The sequence below is a fragment of the Mixophyes fleayi genome, chromosome 2 (assembly GCF_038048845.1).
Source record: "Mixophyes fleayi isolate aMixFle1 chromosome 2, aMixFle1.hap1, whole genome shotgun sequence".
Classification (NCBI taxonomy): Eukaryota; Metazoa; Chordata; class Amphibia; order Anura; family Limnodynastidae; genus Mixophyes; species Mixophyes fleayi.
In genome coordinates, this window is record NC_134403.1 from 1,380,923 (window position 1) to 1,400,039 (window position 19,117).

The 19,117-nt window shown below is 41.6% G+C and overlaps 1 protein-coding gene across 2 annotated transcripts in view; it reads left to right on the forward strand.

Annotated features, from left to right (window-relative positions):
- The window catches only part of CHRDL2 (chordin like 2), a 150,561-nt gene that overhangs the window by 1,907 nt on the left and 129,537 nt on the right, over window positions 1–19,117 (forward strand). Inside the window, exons 2-5 of one of the 2 annotated variants that reach the window (XM_075198320.1) lie at window positions 1,651–1,769; window positions 1,845–1,923; window positions 4,185–4,236; window positions 4,343–4,424. In XM_075198320.1, coding sequence (XP_075054421.1) covers window positions 4,361–4,424 — 64 coding nt within the window. In that variant the 5' untranslated portion in view covers window positions 1,651–1,769; window positions 1,845–1,923; window positions 4,185–4,236; window positions 4,343–4,360. Of the gene's footprint in view, window positions 1–1,650; window positions 1,770–1,844; window positions 1,924–4,184; window positions 4,237–4,342; window positions 4,425–15,412; window positions 15,561–19,117 lie in introns of those variants that run through there. The other variant, XM_075198319.1, reaches the window with a different exon arrangement.

Below are 19,117 nucleotides of genomic sequence, written 5' to 3' on the forward strand. Positions count from 1 at the left end.
GAGCTTTATGTACACCAAACTATACCCATCCAAACCTCAGCCCAATTCTTTATAGACCTTCAGAAAGTTGTCAGGGAGGGGAAGAGAGCGCGGTTCAAGCACGACCTTGTACAAATGTAAAACACAAGGAGGGACCTGGGGGGGTCCAGCCCAGACAGCCCCTGTTATAGCCCCTCACACTTACACCCCACCTGACAACTGAGACAACCATGCATTGTTTCCCACTAACTTCTATGAAATACAACAGGAGGTTCCCCTGGGGTATATCCTCAAGCACACAAGGTCTGGTTTTCTGGGTGTTTTCTCAGGGTCGGTCAAGTAAAATAGATGAGATGTGTCTCTTCCCTGCTCTGCACAAATCCCTTTTGCTTCCTCTCAGAGAGCAATGGTCACATCTGCAAATAAAACACTTTCTACGAGATCTCAGTCGGGAACATCTCCTTCACGGGCAGCTAACTCCCTGTGCAGATCTCTGCTCCTCGCCTCATATCCCGAGCTGTATCTTACCACAACCAAATTATATTATAAAGCACCTATGCATCATTAGCTAAGTATATAAATATCACTCTACAGGATGGGCTAACAGCTTTACAACGGCAAAGAGATGCTCCTGTAGCCTTCGTCATTAGAGTATGACACTGCGGTGCAGATAGAGCATCCTTTTAACAAAAGATCTTTCGAATTTCTACACACATATTCGGTACTGACATCTGCTGGAGCGGGCTTCTGGCTTCTACTCACCACAAAAATAATGTAGCAAAAGCTGTAATTCCGGTACACTGTAAATCTGACAGACCTCTCTCCTTACCCGAGGGTCCAGTAGAATAGACCTCTATCGGGACATGAAAGAAAGCAGATGGAGCAAATCAAACGACAAATACTGCAAGAAAAGTAGATCAACGGAACAATACAAAGCACAGTATCAGAGCTACTACAGGATGAATAAACAATAAAACTAAATCTATTGCATAGTTGTGAACGAATATACAGCAAAAAATGATCGTAAAATCCCTTTATACGTAATGGTCCTGTACGGGTTAAAGTTATAGCAATAAATCTCCTTACACAAGGTTATTATACACGAATTGAGATCACCCACAATGCTCCATTCTCTGCGGGTTTCATCGTTGATTAGTCTACAGGAGAAACGAACGCCCATGTCTGAGTGTCTTGCGCTGAGGAACGTGAGAAGATGGCGAGTGAGGAGAAGGTGTCAGTGGGGGTTGCGGGTGAGGAGAAGGTGTCAGTGAGGGTTGAGGGTGAGGAGAAGGTGTCAGTGGGGGTTGCGGGTCAGGAGAAGGTGTCAGTGGGGGTTGTGGGTGAGGAGAAGGTGTCAGTGGGGGTTGCGGGTGAGGAGAAGGTGTCAGTGGGGGTTGCAGCTATGGAGACGGAGACAGAGTCAGAGATGGTGCTGGAAGGGCCAAAAAATGTTGAAAAAGTTAAGGTGGGGGATGGAGATGCTCAAGAAGAGCAAAGAGCAAATCCAATTAGCCCAAGAGAGGTGAAGATGATGGTCAAAGTACTGGACCAGTACGACTACGACATTAAATAAAATAAGGAGCATGTGTAGTGTACGTGTTTGTATTTTATTCTAGTGTCACACAAAGCAATGCAAACGCCTGATTTGTAACATATATTTTTTTTTGTCAGCGAAGAAATAACGGTGAGAAGGCCTGATTATACCACTGATACCACTAATGTAACACCTGCTATCAAACAAGAAAAAAATGATGTTGAATCCCTAGATATGAAAGACATTAGACATGAAGGTATTTCAGTGAACATGTGTAGACAAATAAATGCTTTGGGCACATACCTGTAACAAAATGGCGCCTGTTTTCCAGAATATATGTGGTTAAGCCGCTATTATTGCGATTGTGCCACAGGGACCACAACATAAACTGATCTCGAGCAGTGTGCAAGGTGAGAAAATGAGAGTATTTCTGGTGTTGGATATAGATTACAGATATAGAAGTTAATAGTAAAAATGTTTTATTTCCTTGTTTCCTAGGTAAAGAAATCAAAAACCTTGAGAAAAATTTTGTTGGAATGTGTCTGGAACTGTTCTGCCACAAACCAGTAGCACCTTTAAAATATAATACTATTTTTTTCAGTTGTATATTCTGCAATAAACATTTTTGTACTTTTTCCCGCAATAAAACTGTTGCATAAACACTGGTTTATTCTGGGTATTTAACAAATATTATTTAATAAAGGTTAATATGACTTTATAAGTTTAATAGTTTATAAACATATAAGTTTATAAAGGGTAATTTTAATAGATTCCCATTATAGACGCAAAGGGTAATAACACACGTGCTTTACACAAGTGTAATGGTCTGCAACCAAACAGGTGCAATACACATCTATACAAAACACAAGTCAGTGATGTGCGGATACCGCACCACGTGGGACTGGTACAGGCAGTGCTTTTTTCCCATTGAACGCTGGGAACGGCGTTCCGGCACCTTTTTTTTTAAACTTTTTTTTAACTTTTTTTTTTTTCTCTGCGGTGCTGCTACAGTGCAGCACCGCGTGTGTGTGTGTGTGTGTGTGTGTGTGTGTGTGTGTCCTGCTTCCGTCGGCCGGAAGCAGGGCAGCGGGAGGAGCAGCGATCGAACTAAGAAGAGTGAAAAGAAGTATACAAAGAAGGTAAGTAATACTGACTACAGAAAGCGGGAAAGGGCGAAAGTAGAAGAGGGCTACAGAATATAGGGCAAGCAGAAAGAAGGCTACAGAATAAAAGGGCGAGCAGAAAGAAGGCTACAGAATAAAAGGGGGAGCAGAAAGAAGGCTACAGAATAAAGGGGGAGCAGAAAGAAGGCTACAGAATAGAGGGGGAGCAGAAAGAAGGCTACAGAATATAGGGCAAGCAGAAAGAAGGCTACAGAATAAAAGGGCGAGCAGAAAGAAGGCTACAGAATAGAGGGGGAGCAGAAAGAAGGCTACAGAATAGAGGGGGAGCAGAAAGAAGGCTACAGAATAGAGGGGGAACAGAAAGATTAAATTAACATATGGGGCCTCCCCTCTAGATATCCTGCGTTTACGCCATCAGCCATCTGGACTGCAGCCTTGCCAGCCAACCAGGAGGAGGTAGGAGTTATTATTTTTTTTTTACAATTGTCAAGTGTGTGAGGGGCAAGGAAGGGAGTAAATTTATGTGTATATATATATATATATATATATATATATTTAATTTTTTATTTTTTTTCATAAAAGATTAATAAGACGTGAGTTCCGGCACCTTTTTTTTTTTTACAAAAAAAGCACTGGGTACAGGCATCACAAATTTACATACACACGCCCCCCAGGTCGAGGAAGTATCAGAGGATTGTCGTGGATTGGTCAGAAATTTATACACACTACACAACGAAAGGAGATTGGAACGAAAATATTGAACGATACGACCAACCAAATGAGGAGACAATCGTCCATTTGTGCAGACTTTCGACTATAGTGTCACTGCACACAATGACCCAACTTTCCAACGAGCGGTCGTATGTCGGCTGGTTGAGCCGATTATTGGACAAAAACCCTGTAGTGTGTACCCAGCTTAACAAAGCAATACGGGGTATGTCCATTAGATAATGAGACAGATTAAATAACTCACCTTTATTTATTGGTATTACAAATGTAATGTTTGTCCCCTTCAATATACTCCCCATTTGCACTAATACATCGCTGTAGTCTTGTTTTCCACTGGTCGAAGGCACGGAGCAAATCAATTTCTATCACTGGTTTCAACATATCTGCCGTTTTCTTCTTTACAGCATCAACTGACTCAATGTGTCCTTTTAAGCTCTGATTTAACTTTTGGAAAAAAATAAAAATCGCAAGGTGCTAAATCGGGTGAATATGGAGGATGTTCAAGTGTAGTAATGTGTTTGTCAGTCAAAAACTGCTTCACAGAAAGTGCTGTGTGAGCAGCGCATTGTCCTGGTGAAAAAAAGAAACCATTTCTCCACAGTTGCAGCCGTTTCTTTCAGACTCTTGCTCTCAGCTTCTGCAAAACTTCCTTATAATAATGCTGTTGTGCCTTCTGGAACCCATTCTTCCAAAATTACACCCTTGACTTAGAAAAAAAACAATGAGCATTGCTTTCAATTTTGACTTGCCTTGTAAAGCTTTTTTCATTCTTGGTGATGACGGTGTTTTCCAGTGCATTGACTGTCTTTTGGTTTTAGGATCGTACTGGAAGATCCAGGTCTCATCACAAGTGAAGACTTTATGAAACAGGTTTGGATTTGTGTCATTCTGTTGGTGTTTTGTGCAATTTTACTAAAAATGTCAAATTGACATGTTGTTCAACTTTTAAACTTACTATTTTTTCGGCACTCTACAGAAAACACAACCAAACTAAATGGCGACTCACAATCAACCGAACGAGTGTTGCAGCTTGTTGTGCAGGTCCAGACATGTTCAAGGTAGGGATGTGCACCGGCCACTTTTGGTGTCTCGTGTTTTGTGTTTTGTGTTCGGATTTGCTTGAGGTTTTGGATTTATTTTGAAAAAAGCATAAAAAGTTCCAAAATCAAGTTTTTGGGCTTATTTTCACTCCTACACTATAATTAACCTCAATAACATTCAATTACAATCATTTCCACTAATTTCCAGTCTATTCTGAACACCCTCACACCTCACAATATTGTTTTTAGTCCAAAACGTTTCACCGAGGTAGCTTTTTGGACTGCGTAGTGGAGTGGTCCGCACAATATAATAAAAATCCCCCAATTGTTCTGAATTCCACCAAACAAATATCTGGACTGCGTAGTGGAGTGGCCCCGGTACCCAATTTGATACTAGGGCCACAATATAATAAAAAATCCCTCAACTGGTCTCAATTCCACCCAAAAAGTATCTGGACTGCATAGTGGAGTGGTCCCCACAATATAATAAAAAAACCCTCAACTGGTCTGAATTCCAGTGCACAGATGGGGGACACCGGATGGACGTCTAAAACCAACATAGCAGTTAAGGGCGCAGTTCCTCTTTTTTGTGACTGCACAAACAATTAACGTAGTAAAAGAAATGAGTTTTTTTTTTTTTTTTAAATATAGAAAGAAGGTAGTAATAGAAATGGCAGTTATTTGAATCCCCAGGAGAGTCTAAGTGGGGTGAGCCACAGAGAGATTATTTCCCTCAGTTTCTCTAACAGGTTGTCAGTGTTGTGCCTCTTCTTAAAACCTGTGATACATAACTACACACACTCGGCAAAGCTTTTACAAATTATCTGCGGCACAGGAGAGTACCACTGGACTGTACTTTAATAGCAGTACCTATTATTTTTGGATACAGCAACAGTGAATGATCGTAGTTAGACTTTTAAATAGCAGTACAAGCTAGATTTTTTAAAATTTTGTAATATTTTTTCCCAATTATTTTTGGAAAATTTTTCATTTTTTTTTTTTTAAATTAATTTTTTTATAATTTTTTTAATAAAAATAAATTAGTTTTTTTTGAACTTTTGGATAACTTGGAAATAACAATGCCCTTAGCAGAACAGACCACAGGACACAGAAAATACAGAAAGAAAGAAGGTAGCAATAAAAATGGCAGTTCCTCTTTTTTGGAACTGCACAAACAGTGATGAAAATGAAGAAGGAGCTGGTGGCATGTCACGGTCCTCTTCAGAGGACAATCTCCTGACCAGCAGGTCTTTGCACCGCTGTAGACTTGTGTCCACCGGAAACAGAGACACAACATACGCTTTAAACCGAGGATCGAGAATGGTGGCCAGAATGTATTCCTCTGACTTTAAAAGACTGACCACCCTCGGATCCTGGCAAAGCGTACGAAGGGCTTCATCCACAAGAGCTACATGCTTGGTGGAATCGCAATGGTTTACCAGCTCCTCCCTCACTTTCTCCAGCTGCTTCTACAAAAGCCTGATCAGGGGAATCACCTGACTCAAGCTGGCAGCGTCGGAACTGACTTCTCGTGTGGCAAGTTCAAATGGCTGCAGAACCTTGCACAACACGGAAATCATTCTCCAGTGCGCTTGACTCAGGCGCATCCCCACTCCTTTTCCTATGTTGTAGGTGTCTGTGTAGGCTTGAATGGCCTTTTGATGCTCCTCCATCCTCTGCAGCATATAGAGGGTGGAGTTCTAGCACGTCACTACCTCTTGTTAATTTAGATTGCAAGGCTTGTAAATACTTTGAAGATAAAAAAAGCAGGCTGCATAGACTGTAGAACTAGAAATTCAAATATACAAAGAAATGGACAAAGGCAGTTTGCTATCTGTCTGCATCAGATCCCCTCTCCACTAGGAGTAAAATAGAAAACTATTCAGCCGTTATATAATCTAGAATATAAATAGAAATTGAGAAAGGCAATTTGGTATCTGTCTGCATCATAATCATCAACATCCTCCTCAGCGCCAGCTACATCAATATCCTCCTCCTGGTGTACAACATTCACACCTTCATTTGCCAAATCTGTAACTGGACTGTTGGTGATCCTTCCAGCATATGCAGAGGGCGTGCTGCAAATGGTGGAAGGAGCCACCTCTTCCCGTACAGTGATGGGAAGGTCAGGCTTCGCAGCCACCAACACCCTTGGACTCGCCTTGGGGATTTGTGATAATTTCTCTTTAGAAGGCAGAGTTGTTTGCTGTGTTGTTGCTGACACCATAACTCTCTTAAATTTTTTGTAGGGGGGGGGAGGAGGGCTTAGTTCCTTGGGTGAAGCTGAACCACTAGTCATGAACACGGGCCAGGGCATAATACGTTCCTTGCCACTGCGTGTCGTAAATGACATATTGGCAACTTTACGTTTCTCCTCAGATGATTTTAAGTTTCTCTTTTTGCTACTTTTACTGAACTTGGGCTTTTTGGATTTTACATGCCCTGTACTAGGAGATTGGGCATCGGGCTTGCCAGACGACGTTGATGGCATTTCATCGTCTATGTCATGACTAGTGGCAGCAGCTTCAGCATTAGGAGGAAGTGGGTCTTGATCTTACCCTACTTTATCCTCCAAATTTTTGTTCTGCATTATATGTAGCACAAGAGAGTGTACCCCGAAGCTACACACACTCGGCAAAGCCTTTAAAAATTATATGCGGCACAGGAGAGTACCACTGGACTGGAGTTATACAGCAGTACCACTGGACTTATACGGCAGGATTGTTTTGGGATATTTTTTTTTTTTATATAACTTTTTTTGAATTTTTTTATAATTTGGGAATAATGGGGAAATAACAATGCCCTTAGAAGGACAGAGCACAGGACACAGCACCACTGGATAGAACAGGACACAGCACAGGACCCAGCAGCACCACTGAACTCAGAAGGACAGAGCACAGGACACAGCACCACTGGATAGAACAGGACACAGCACAGGACCCAGCAGCACCACTGAACTCAGAAGGACAGAGCACAGGACACAGCACCACTGGACTGAGCAGAACACAGAGCACAGCACAGCACAGCACAGCACAGCACAGCACAGCACAGCACAGAACTGATCAGCACGAGATATAGTAGGTACAGAGGACCACCTAACATACCCTCCCTCTACCCTGATCAATGCCCAAGTGAAGATGACGGCGGCTAGCGGGGAATTTATAGGATCCGAGTATCGCGAGATCCGACAGCGGGATTATGACTCAGAGCCTCGGTTTCAGTTTTGCAATTGGCGGGAATACCCGGATCTGTCTCGGAGCCGCAACGTTCGGGTGGGCTCGGATTTCAGAAATCCGACCCCGCTCATCTCTAGTTCAAGGTTACTACATATGAAGTTACAACCAGTTATGATTGCTTTGTTTACTAGATAGAATCACAGTCTCATTATTTAATAAACATACCTTGTATGTGAAGGAAATGGATAAAGTGTCTCATTTCACTCCTTATCTGTTTCATAAGGATATTGAAGGTCTACTTTGAGGGGGGGGGGGGGGGAATCAGAGGTAAGGAGCAGGGTGCAGAGGTGATAAAGCTGTACAGTTATTGGGTGCAGATAAGTATATAGCAGTGACAGAGAGATGATGTGTAGAGATACAACTAGTTATTAGAACTTAAACGAAATTGGTGTAATGAGTGTAGAGATTGAAAAACTGAAGAGTTATTTTATAATGAACATGGATTATGGAGATATTAATGTAATTTAAAGTGGCAGCCGTGGAGGAACAAGATAACAGGGTTCCATTAATGGGAGCATCATGTTTATTGGCTGTAGTGTTGGAAGCCAGGATAGATTAATGAGTATCTGAGGAGGAAATGATTACGTGAGTGGATAAACAAGACAACCTAAAATATATTTGAGGTACCTGCAGCGCCTCTTGTGTATGTGAATATTACAATGCACAATCCTTACTACCAGGAGAAGGCTTCTAGGAACAGGCATTGAATGCTGCTGACCTTATAGACAAGAAGCTAATGTAATATTTGCTTGATAACGGGACGATCAGTGACTTATGTCCCATTTTCAGTACCACGTAAGTACCATGTGCCCTGGTGAGCTAAGTAACGAGCTCTGGTGAGCTGAGTAACGAGCCCTGGTGAGCTAAGGAACGAGCCCTGGTGAGCTAAGGAACGAGCCATGGTGAGGCAAGGAACGAGCCATGGTGAGGCAAGGAACGAGCCATGGTGAGGCAAGGAACGAGCCATGGTGAGGCAAGGAACGAGCCATGGTTAGGGGAAGGAACGAGCCATGGTGAGGCAAGGAACGAGCCATGGTGAGGCAAGGAACGAGCCATGGTGAGGCAAGGAACAAGCCCTGGTGAGGCAAGAAACGAGCCCTGGTGAGGCAAGAAACGAGCCCTGGTGAGGCAAGAAACGAGCCCTGGTGAGGCAAGAAACAAGCCCTGGTGAGGCAAGAAACAAGCCCTGGTGAGGCAAGAAACAAGCCCTGGTGAGGCAAGAAACAAGCCCTGGTGAGGCAAGAGAAAAGCCCTGGTGAGGCAAGAAACAAGCCCTGGTGAGATGAGGAACAAGCTCTGGTGAGGAAGAAGCTCTGGTGAGGTGAGGAACTGTCACGGCTAAGGATATTTTATGGATCCCTTTTGCCACTACTGGGATGTTATTAGCAGTGGATGGTGGAGGTTTAACAAAACACAGAAGATGATAGTAGCGTTGCAATATATTATATTGGTAGATGGTATAACAGCAACAGTATAAGATATGTACAACTCAGCAAGCTGAGTACACGACAGTTCACAAAATACAATGAAATCACGAAAGAAGTTCAGTTGGTAACCAATAGCAACGGCATGAAGATTGAATGCACACAACTTGAATAACGGAACTGGCAACTGGCTTGGCAATATATTCTTAATAGCAGTCCAGCAACTAATAATCAGCAGAGTAATAATAATAGCTGTGCCAAACATAGAACCACAGACGACAAGGTAACTTGATTGTAGTTCAGTAAAGAATACAGGCAGCCGAGCAGAGAGGTAGTTGAGCCAATCAATAAGAGTGCAGATGTAATAGGCAACTCACGAGACAGTTCAGTGTGCAAATGTAGAAGTCCAGCACACAGGTAACAGCAGTAGGAGATTCAGTAAGCAGTGTAGAACTACAAGTACCAGGTATGGAGGTTGTAGATGTAGAAGTCCAGCACACAGGTAACAGCAGTAGCAGATTCAGTAAGCAGTGTGGAACCACAAGTACCAGGTATGATGGTGGTAGATGTAGAAGTCCAGCACACAGGTAACAGCAGTAGCAGATTCAGCCTAGACCAAGGTAGACTGAGTAACACGAAGATCAGGGAATGAGCCCATAACCTTGGGAGGTTCATATAGTGCTCCAGGACCAATGAGGTTTAGGAAGTGGTCCAGATCACAGTAGCTAGAAACACCTGTGAAAGTAATGTCTCTGAAACAGAAGCAAGCAGAATCATGGTTCTTAAAGGGAAAGTCACAGAGCCGGGACCTGACTATAGGACCGGCGTGTGACAGGAACAAGCTTTGGTGAGGTAAGGAACAAGCCCTGGTGAGATAAGGAACAAGCTCTGGTGAGGTGAAGAACTAGCTTTGGTGAGGTAAGGAACAAGCTCTGGTGAGGTAAGGAACAAGCCCTGGTGAGGGGAGGAACAAGCTTTGGTGAGGTGAGAACAAGTCCTGGTGAGGTAAGGTACAAGCCTGGTGAGGTAAGGAACAAGCCCTGGTGAGATAAGGAACAAGCTCTGGTGAGGTGAGGAACAAGCTTTGGTGAAGTGAGGTACAAGTCCTGGTGTGGTAAGAAACAAGCTCTGGTGAGGTGAGGAACAAGCCCTGGTGAGATAAGGAACAAGCACTGGTGAGGTAAGGAACAAGCACTGGTGAGGTGAGGAACAAGCTTTGGTGAGGTAAGGAACAAGCACTGGTGAGGTAAGGAACATGCCCTGGTGAGGTAAGGAACAAGTCCTGGTGAGGTAAGGAACAAGTCTTGGTGAGGTGAGGAACAAGCTCTGGTGTGGATTAAACTATACTAAAATCATACCTCTTTTTTACATCTATTTAAGAGTCCTTTTCCTTATGTCCTGAACCATTTAGTAAAGTTTAACAAAATATAAAAACTTTAGATGAAAAATTGTTCTGTTTTAAAATAAAATAAAAACTCACCGATTGTTGTATTAAGTTATTCCTTTATTAGTTTGTGGTTTCCTGTATTTTATATATATCACCAATGTGTTAATTTTGAGCAGGTCTATTAGCTGGGTCCTTATTTGTAAACCAATATGATCATTATGAGCTTGTTATCCTTCAGTAATAGCTGCACTGTCCCCCAGAATGTCACTTATTTGGGCAACTGATTTTGTGTTACAGCTATTAGGTGTAGACGTATAGTTATGTACATTAGTATATTGCTGGAACATCTTGTGCCTCTAGGTTGATATTGGATGTAGCTGATGACACCTCTGGCAAGGAGTTAAAATTATGTTTTAATTTAAGACTATATCTGTGGTACTTCAGCAGCGCCCTCCGGTGTCTGCGGTCTACGCATATTACTGACCCTAGTTGTCTTTAATTTATAGAAGTTGTTTAGAACTGAGCTGAATAATATAACTGAAATATCTGAAGTGTTGATACACCCATCGTGCTGTCATTCAGCACTACAGCAGGTTGTCATGTTAGGAAGGAGGCAGAAGGGGACTGACAGTGTAACGGACCAACGCATAGACTGCTGGATTCACACACCCACACAGGGCAAGTGATGTCATATCAGCTCAACTACCTGCAGTCTGAATTCTTCACAGAACATTTTGGGTGGAGATGCAACAGTAATAATCTTTTTATCGGGATTGGAATGTCAGGGTGACTCTGAACAATGTATATCACCTTAGTGCTTCATACGTAACAATCTCACGTATGTGTTTTAGTGGTTCTATGATGTTATGGATGCAGAACCACTCATAACTGTGATTATACCTAAGGAAAGCCTCTAACTGCTCCAATCTTCCAGAAAAAACCCTGATGATATAGAACTATAATAACACCTCACACTGACAAATTTCTACAAACTGCAACATTTTTTTCTGCTAACACTTGATACCTTTTATTTTTGGGATGAAGTTTATCATTGTATAATGATACATAATATTAGGAACCCATGAATAAGCTCTTGAAGCCAGTGCCACATTGTAAAGAGAACTTGGGGAATATTTACTAAACTGCGGGTCTGAAAAAGTGAATATGCTGCCTATGGTAACCAATCAGATTCTAGGGCCTGATTCATTAAGGATCTTAACTTGAGAAACTTCTTATTTCAGTCTCCTGGACAAAACCATGTTACAATGCATGGGGTGCAAATTAGTTTTCTGTTTTGCACATAAGTTAAATATCATCATCATCATTTATTTATATAGCGCCACTGATTTCGTAGCGTTGTACAGAGAACTCACTCACATCAGTCCCTGCCCCATTGGGGCTTACAGTCTAAATTCCCTAATATATACACACACAGACTTGGGTCAATTTGTTAGCAGCCAATTAACCAATCAGTATGTTTTTGGATTGTGGGAGGGAACCGGAGCACCCAGAGGAAACCCACACAAACATGGGGAGAACGTACAAACTCCTCACAGATAAGGCCATGGTTGGGAATTGAACTCATGACCCCAGTACTGTAGGGCAGAGGTGTTAACCACTGAGCCACAGTGCTGCCCAGAAATACTGACTGTTTTTTCATGTAACACACAAATATCAACTTGAAATGTCAGTGTACAAATAAGCTGTCATGTGTTTGTGTGTTACATGAAAAAACAGTCAGTATTTAACTTAAGTGCAAAACAGAACACTAATTTGCACCCCTTGCATTGTAACATGGTTTTGTCCAGGAGACTGAAATAAGAAGTTTCTTAAGTTAAGATCCTTAATGAATCAGGCCCCTAGTTATCATTTATTTAGTACATTCTACAAAATGACAGATAGAATATGATTGGTTGCTATAGGCAACATCTCCATTTTCCAAACCCGCAGATTAGTAAATATACCCCTTGGTCTCTGTAATGCACTTTATTGTATCACCTTGGAAAACAGGCGACCCCCGTATATTATGTGACGTCTGGAAGAGGCTTTATAAAGACCTCCTTATTCTAGGATAAAATGTCTATTTATAGATACTACAGTTCACTATATACAACTATAAGAACCAGAAAGTATTAAAACAAATAATAATATATCAGGAAAAGAAAGATTCTACATTTAGAAGCCAAACAAACACTTTGGAAGCTGATGGTCGGCACTGAGATATGTTTATGCTCAGTAAATAAGCCTGACATACATGAGGCAGCTACGTTATTGTGATTATATTACTGCTGTGTGTGATGCTCCTCACAGTGCAGTCAGATACAGACTATTATTGGAAGGTCTATGAGGAATGTCACACTCTTCTACCCTTATCTTATGTGTGAGCCGGTTTATGATTACAGATTATCATCCACGCAAAATCCTGGGACAGATACGTTTCTAGGCAGGAAATGAAATGGCAAATAAACTAAAGAAAGTGCTTGTACCTCAGAGATTACAATCTAAATGTGCGCTGGATGACACAAAGCATGAAAGAGGAGGCAGCTCCTGGTAGAACCTGCTCTATCTTTTGTAACATCGTGTGAATGTCTTCGCTAGATGCAATGGTCCTTAGAGAGATCTAACCATACATATAATCCAGTAACATAACACAATAAACGTGTCACAGGGGCGAATGGAGGATTGTCGGGGGGGGGGGGGGGGGGGGGGGGGTTCCCCCCCGACCCCCCCCAAAAAAAATACCCCCTGCGAGAGCATGCGCAGCAGCTCCGTTTCTTCAGCGCTGTCCTATACAGCAGACGCGGCGCTGTCTAAGAAGCGTCCGCGGCGGTGCTGTATACATTCTGCAGAATATATCACTATGTATCTGTCAGGGGGTAGATGGGACAGAGAAATGTTCTGCAGATCTCTAGAGAGTTCAGTAATGTAATAATCTGCAGAATATATCACTATGTATCTGTCAGGAGGTAGATGGAACAGAGCAATGTTCTGCAGATCTTTAGAGAGGGCAGTAATGTAATAATCTGCAGAATATATCACTATGTATCTGTCAGGGGTAGATGGGACAGAGAAATGTTCTGCAGATCTCTAGAGAGGTCAGTAATGTAATAATCTGCAGAATATATCACTATGTATCTGTCAGGAAGTAGATGGAACAGAGCAATGTTCTGCAGATGTCTAGAGAGTTCAGTAATGTAATAATCTGCAGAATATATCACTATGTATCTGTCAGGAGGTAGATGGAACAGAGCAATGTTCTGCAGATGTCTAGAGAGTTCAGTAATGTAATAATCTGCAGAATATATCACTATGTATCTGTCAGGGGTAGATGGGACAGAGCAATGTTCTGCAGATCTCTAGAGAGGACAGAAATGTAATAATCTGCAGAATATATCACTATGTATCTGTCAGGGGGTAGATGGGACAGAGCAATGTTCTGCAGATCTCTAGAGAGGGCAGCAATGTAATAATCTGCAGAATATATCACTATGTATCTGTCAGGGGGTAGATTGAACAGAGAAATGTTCTGCAGATCTCTAGAGAGGTCAGTAATGTAATAATCTGCAGAATATATCACTATGTATCTGTCAGGGGGTAGATGGAACAGAGAAATGTTCTGCAGATCTCTAGAGAGGGCAGTAATGTAATAATCTGCAGAATATATCACTATGTATCTGTCAGGGGTAGATGGGACAGAGCAATGTTCTGCAGATCTCTAGAGAGGTCAGAAATGTAATAATCTGCAGAATATATCACTATGTATCTGTCAGGGGGTAGATGGAACAGAGAAATGTTCTGCAGATCTCTAGAGAGGTCAGTAATGTAATAATCTGCAGAATATATCACTATGTATCTGTCAGGAGGTAGATGGAACAGAGCAATGTTCTGCTGATGTCTAGAGAGTTCAGTAATGTAATAATCTGCAGAATATATCACTATGTATCTGTCAGGAGGTAGATGGGACAGAGAAATGTTCTGCAGATCTCTAGAGAGGTCAGTAATGTAATAATCTGCATATCATCAGTATAACAAGTAGACGGGTTCTTTGCAGGAATGGAAATATTAGTGTCTGGATGGTAAAAGTTATATTTAGCTAATTTATTACAAGGTAAAACATTTCCAAAGTCCCTTTCCCATAGATCCAGCCACACTAGTGTAAGCGCAGGTTTGAAACACCAGGATTCCATACAATATATATATACCTCTCTCTCTCTCTCTCTTTCTCCCTATCTCTCTCCCTCTATCCCTATCTCTCTCTCTCTCCCTATCTCTCTCTCTCTCTCTCTCTCTCTCTCTCTCTCCATCCCTATCTCTCTCCCTCTCCCCCCCTCTCTCTCTCCCTCTCTCTCTCTCTCTCTCTCTCTCTCTCTCTATCTCTCTCTCTCCCTATCTCTCTCTCTCTCTCTCTATCCCTATCTCTCTCTCTATCCCTATCTCTCTCTCTCTCTCTCTCTCCCTATCTCTCTCTCTATCCCTATCTCTCTCTCTCTCTCTCTCCCTCTATCCCTATCTCTCTCCCTCTCTCTCTCTCTCTCTCTCTCTCTCTCTCTCTCTCTCTCTCTCTCTCTCTATCTCTCTCTCTCTATCCCTATCTCTCTCTCTCTATCTCTCTCCCTCTATCCCTATCTCTCTCTATCTCTCTCCCTCTATCCCTATCTCTCTCTCTCTCTCTCTCTCTCCCTATCTCTCTCTCTCTTCCTATCTCTCTCTCTCTCATACTTTGTATCCTGCTGCACAGAATGGGCATCATCTAGCTGTACACTCCATACAATCTCTCTCTCTCTCTCTATGTATCTATCTATAATACTTTATATCCTGCTGCACAGAATGGGGATCATCCTAGGACCAGTAGTGCTGCAGGGATCATCTTGCTGGACACTCCATACATTGGCCTATAGGGGGCGCCCTGGGTGATTCTTGGCTGGGGCAGACCCTGACGTAGCTGTGTCCTGCTGACTCTCAGTCTAGTTGCGGAGCTCTTATAGCTCCGGCTCAGAGCTGGGGAAGCAGCAGCCGGGCTGAGTCTCTGGAGCGATGTCCCCTGAAGGCTGCATCCTGGGACTGCTGAGTCTGCTGTACATCGCCGGCCACACACAGGCCAGACCCCGTGAGTACCACAGCTGCACCCAGTGCCAGGGCTCAGTGAGTGTGAGTGCCAATGAGTGACAGTGCTCAATGAGTCAGTCAATGTGCTCAATGAGTGTTATGCTCAGTGAGTGTCAGTATAAAGTGAGTAGGTGTCAGTAAATGTAAAGGGCTCAGTGAGTAAGTGCTGACAGTCTATGAACACTTAGTATTACGGGTCAGTATGTCTAGAAGGGTTCAGTGGACTTGTAGTGTCAGTGCTCAATGCTTCACATGTAATGTCAGTAAGTATATGAAGGCTTAGTGAATATGTCAGTAACAGTACAGGGTCTCAGTGAGTATAATGTGTCAGTAACAGTACAGAGTCTCAGTGATTATAATGTGTCAGTAAGAGTACAAGTTCTCAGTGATTATAATGTGTCAGTAACAGTACAGGGTCTCAGTGAGTATAATGTGTCAGTAACAGTACAGGGTCTCAGTGATTATAATGTGTCAGTAACAGTACAGAGTCTCAGTGATTATAATGTGTCAGTAAGAGTACAAGTTCTCAGTGATTATAATGTGTCAGTAACAGTACAGGGTCTCAGTGAGTATAATGTGTCAGTAAGAGTACAAGGTCTCAGTGAGTATAATGTGTCAGTAAGAGTACAAGTTCTCAGTGATTATAATGTGTCAGTAAGAGTACAAGTTCTCAGTGATTATAATGTGTCAGTAAGGATGCAAGTTCTCAGTGAGTATAATGTGTCAGTAAGAGTACAAGTTCTCAGTGAGTATAATGTGTCAGTAACAGTACAGGGTCTCAGTGAGTATAATGTGTCAGTAACAGTACAGGGTCTCAGTGATTATAATGTGTCAGTAAGAGTACAAGTTCTCAGTGATTATAATGTGTCAGTAAGAGTACAAGTTCTCAGTGATTATAATGTGTCAGTAAGAGTACAAGTTCTCTGATTATAATGTGTCAGTAAGAGTACAAGGTCTCAGTGAGTATAATGTGTCAGTAAGAGTACAAGTTCTCAGTGATTATAATGTGTCAATAAGAGTACAAGTTCTCAGTGATTATAATGTGTCAGTAAGGATGCAAGTTCTCAGTGAGTATAATGTGTCAGTAAGAGTACAAGGTCTCAGTGAGTATAATGTGTCAGTAACGGTACGAGTGCTCAGTAAGTATAATGTGTTAGTAACAGTAGAAGATATCAGTGAGTGTAATGTGCCAGTAAGGGTGCAAGGTCTCAGTGAGTATAATGTGTCAGTAAGAGTACAAGGTCTCAGTGAGTATAATGTGTCAGTAACAGTACAAGGTCTCAGTGAGTATAATGTGTCAGTAAGGGTACAAGGTCTCAGTGAGTATAATGTGTCAGTAAGGGTACAAGTTCTCAGTGATTATAATGTGTCAGTAAGAGTACAAGGTCTCAGTGAGTATAATGTGTCAGTAAGGGTACAAGTTCTCAGGGAGTATAATGTGTCAGTAAGAGTACAAGATCTCAGGGAGTATAATGTGTCAGTAAGAGTACAAGTTCTCAGGGAGTATAATGTGTCAGTAAGGGTACAAGTTCTCAGTGATTATAATGTGTCAGTAAGAGTACAAGTTCTCAGTGAGTATAATGTGTCAGTAACGGTACGAGTGCTCAGTAAGTATAATGTGTCAGTAAGAGTACAAGGTCTCAGTGATTATAATGTGTCAGTAACAGTACAAGTTCTCAGTTAGTATAATGTGTCAGTAAGGGTACAAGGTCTCAGTGAGTATAATGTGTCAGTAAGGGTACAAGTTCTCAGTGATTATAATGTGTCAGTAAGAGTACAAGGTCTCAGTGAGTATAATGTGTCAGTAAGGGTACAAGTTCTCAGGGAGTATAATGTGTCAGTAAGAGTATAAGGTCTCAGTGAGTATAATGTGTCAGTAAGGGTACAAGTTCTCAGTGATTATAATGTGTCAGTAAGAGTACGAGTTCTCAGTGATTATAATGTGTCAGTAACAGTACAAGTTCTCAGTGATTATAATGTGTCAGTAAGAGTACAGGTTCTCAGTGAGTATAATGTGTCAGTAAGAGTACAAGGTCTCAGTGATTATAATGTGTCAGTAACAGTACAAGTTCTCAGTGATTATAATGTGTCAGTAACGGTACGAGTGCTTAGTAAGTATAATGTGTCAGTAACAGTACAAGTTCTCAGTGAGTATAATGTGTCAGTAAAAGTACAAGTTCTCAGTGATTATAATGTGTCAGTAAGAGTACAAGTTCTCAGTGAGTATAATGTGTCAGTAAGAGTACAAGGTCTCAGTGAGTATAATGTGTCAGTAAGAGTACAAGTTCTCAGTGATTATAATGTGTCAGTAACAGTACAAGTTCTCAGTGATTATAATGTGTCAGTAAGAGTACAAGGTCTCAGTGATTATAATGTGTCAGTAACAGTACAAGTTCTCAGTGATTATAATGTTTCAGTAAGGGTGCAAGTTCTCAGTGAGTATAATATGTCAGTAAGGGTGCAAGTTCTCTGATTATAATGTGTCAGTAACAGTACAAGTTCTCAGTTAGTATAATGTGTCAGTAAGGGTACAAGGTCTCAGTGAGTATAATGTGTCAGTAAGAGTACAAGTTCTCAGTGAGTATAATGTGTCAGTAAGAGTACAAGTTCTCAGGGAGTATAATGTGTCAGTAAGGGTACAAGTTCTCAGTGATTATAATGTGTCAGTAAGAGTACAAGTTCTCAGTGAGTATAATGTGTCAGTAACGGTACGAGTGCTCAGTAAGTATAATGTGTCAGTAAGAGTACAAGGTCTCAGTGATTATAATGTGTCAGTAACAGTACAAGTTCTCAGTTAGTATAATGTGTCAGTAAGGGTACAAGGTCTCAGTGAGTATAATGTGTCAGTAAGGGTACAAGTTCTCAGTGATTATAATGTGTCAGTAAGAGTACAAGGTCTCAGTGAGTATAATGTGTCAGTAAGGGTACAAGTTCTCAGGGAGTATAATGTGTCAGTAAGAGTATAAGGTCTCAGTGAGTATAATGTGTCAGTAAGGGTACAAGTTCTCAGTGATTATAATGTGTCAGTAAGAGTACGAGTTCTCAGTGATTATAATGTGTCAGTAACAGTACAAGTTCTCAGTGATTATAATGTGTCAGTAAGAGTACAGGTTCTCAGTGAGTATAATGTGTCAGTAAGAGTACAAGGTCTCAGTGATTATAATGTGTCAGTAACAGTACAAGTTCTCAGTGATTATAATGTGTCAGTAACGGTACGAGTGCTTAGTAAGTATAATGTGTCAGTAACAGTACAAGTTCTCAGTGAGTATAATGTGTCAGTAAAAGTACAAGTTCTCAGTGATTATAATGTGTCAGTAAGAGTACAAGTTCTCAGTGAGTATAATGTGTCAGTAAGAGTACAAGGTCTCAGTGAGTATAATGTGTCAGTAAGAGTACAAGTTCTCAGTGATTATAATGTGTCAGTAACAGTACAAGTTCTCAGTGATTATAATGTGTCAGTAAGAGTACAAGGTCTCAGTGATTATAATGTGTCAGTAACAGTACAAGTTCTCAGTGATTATAATGTTTCAGTAAGGGTGCAAGTTCTCAGTGAGTATA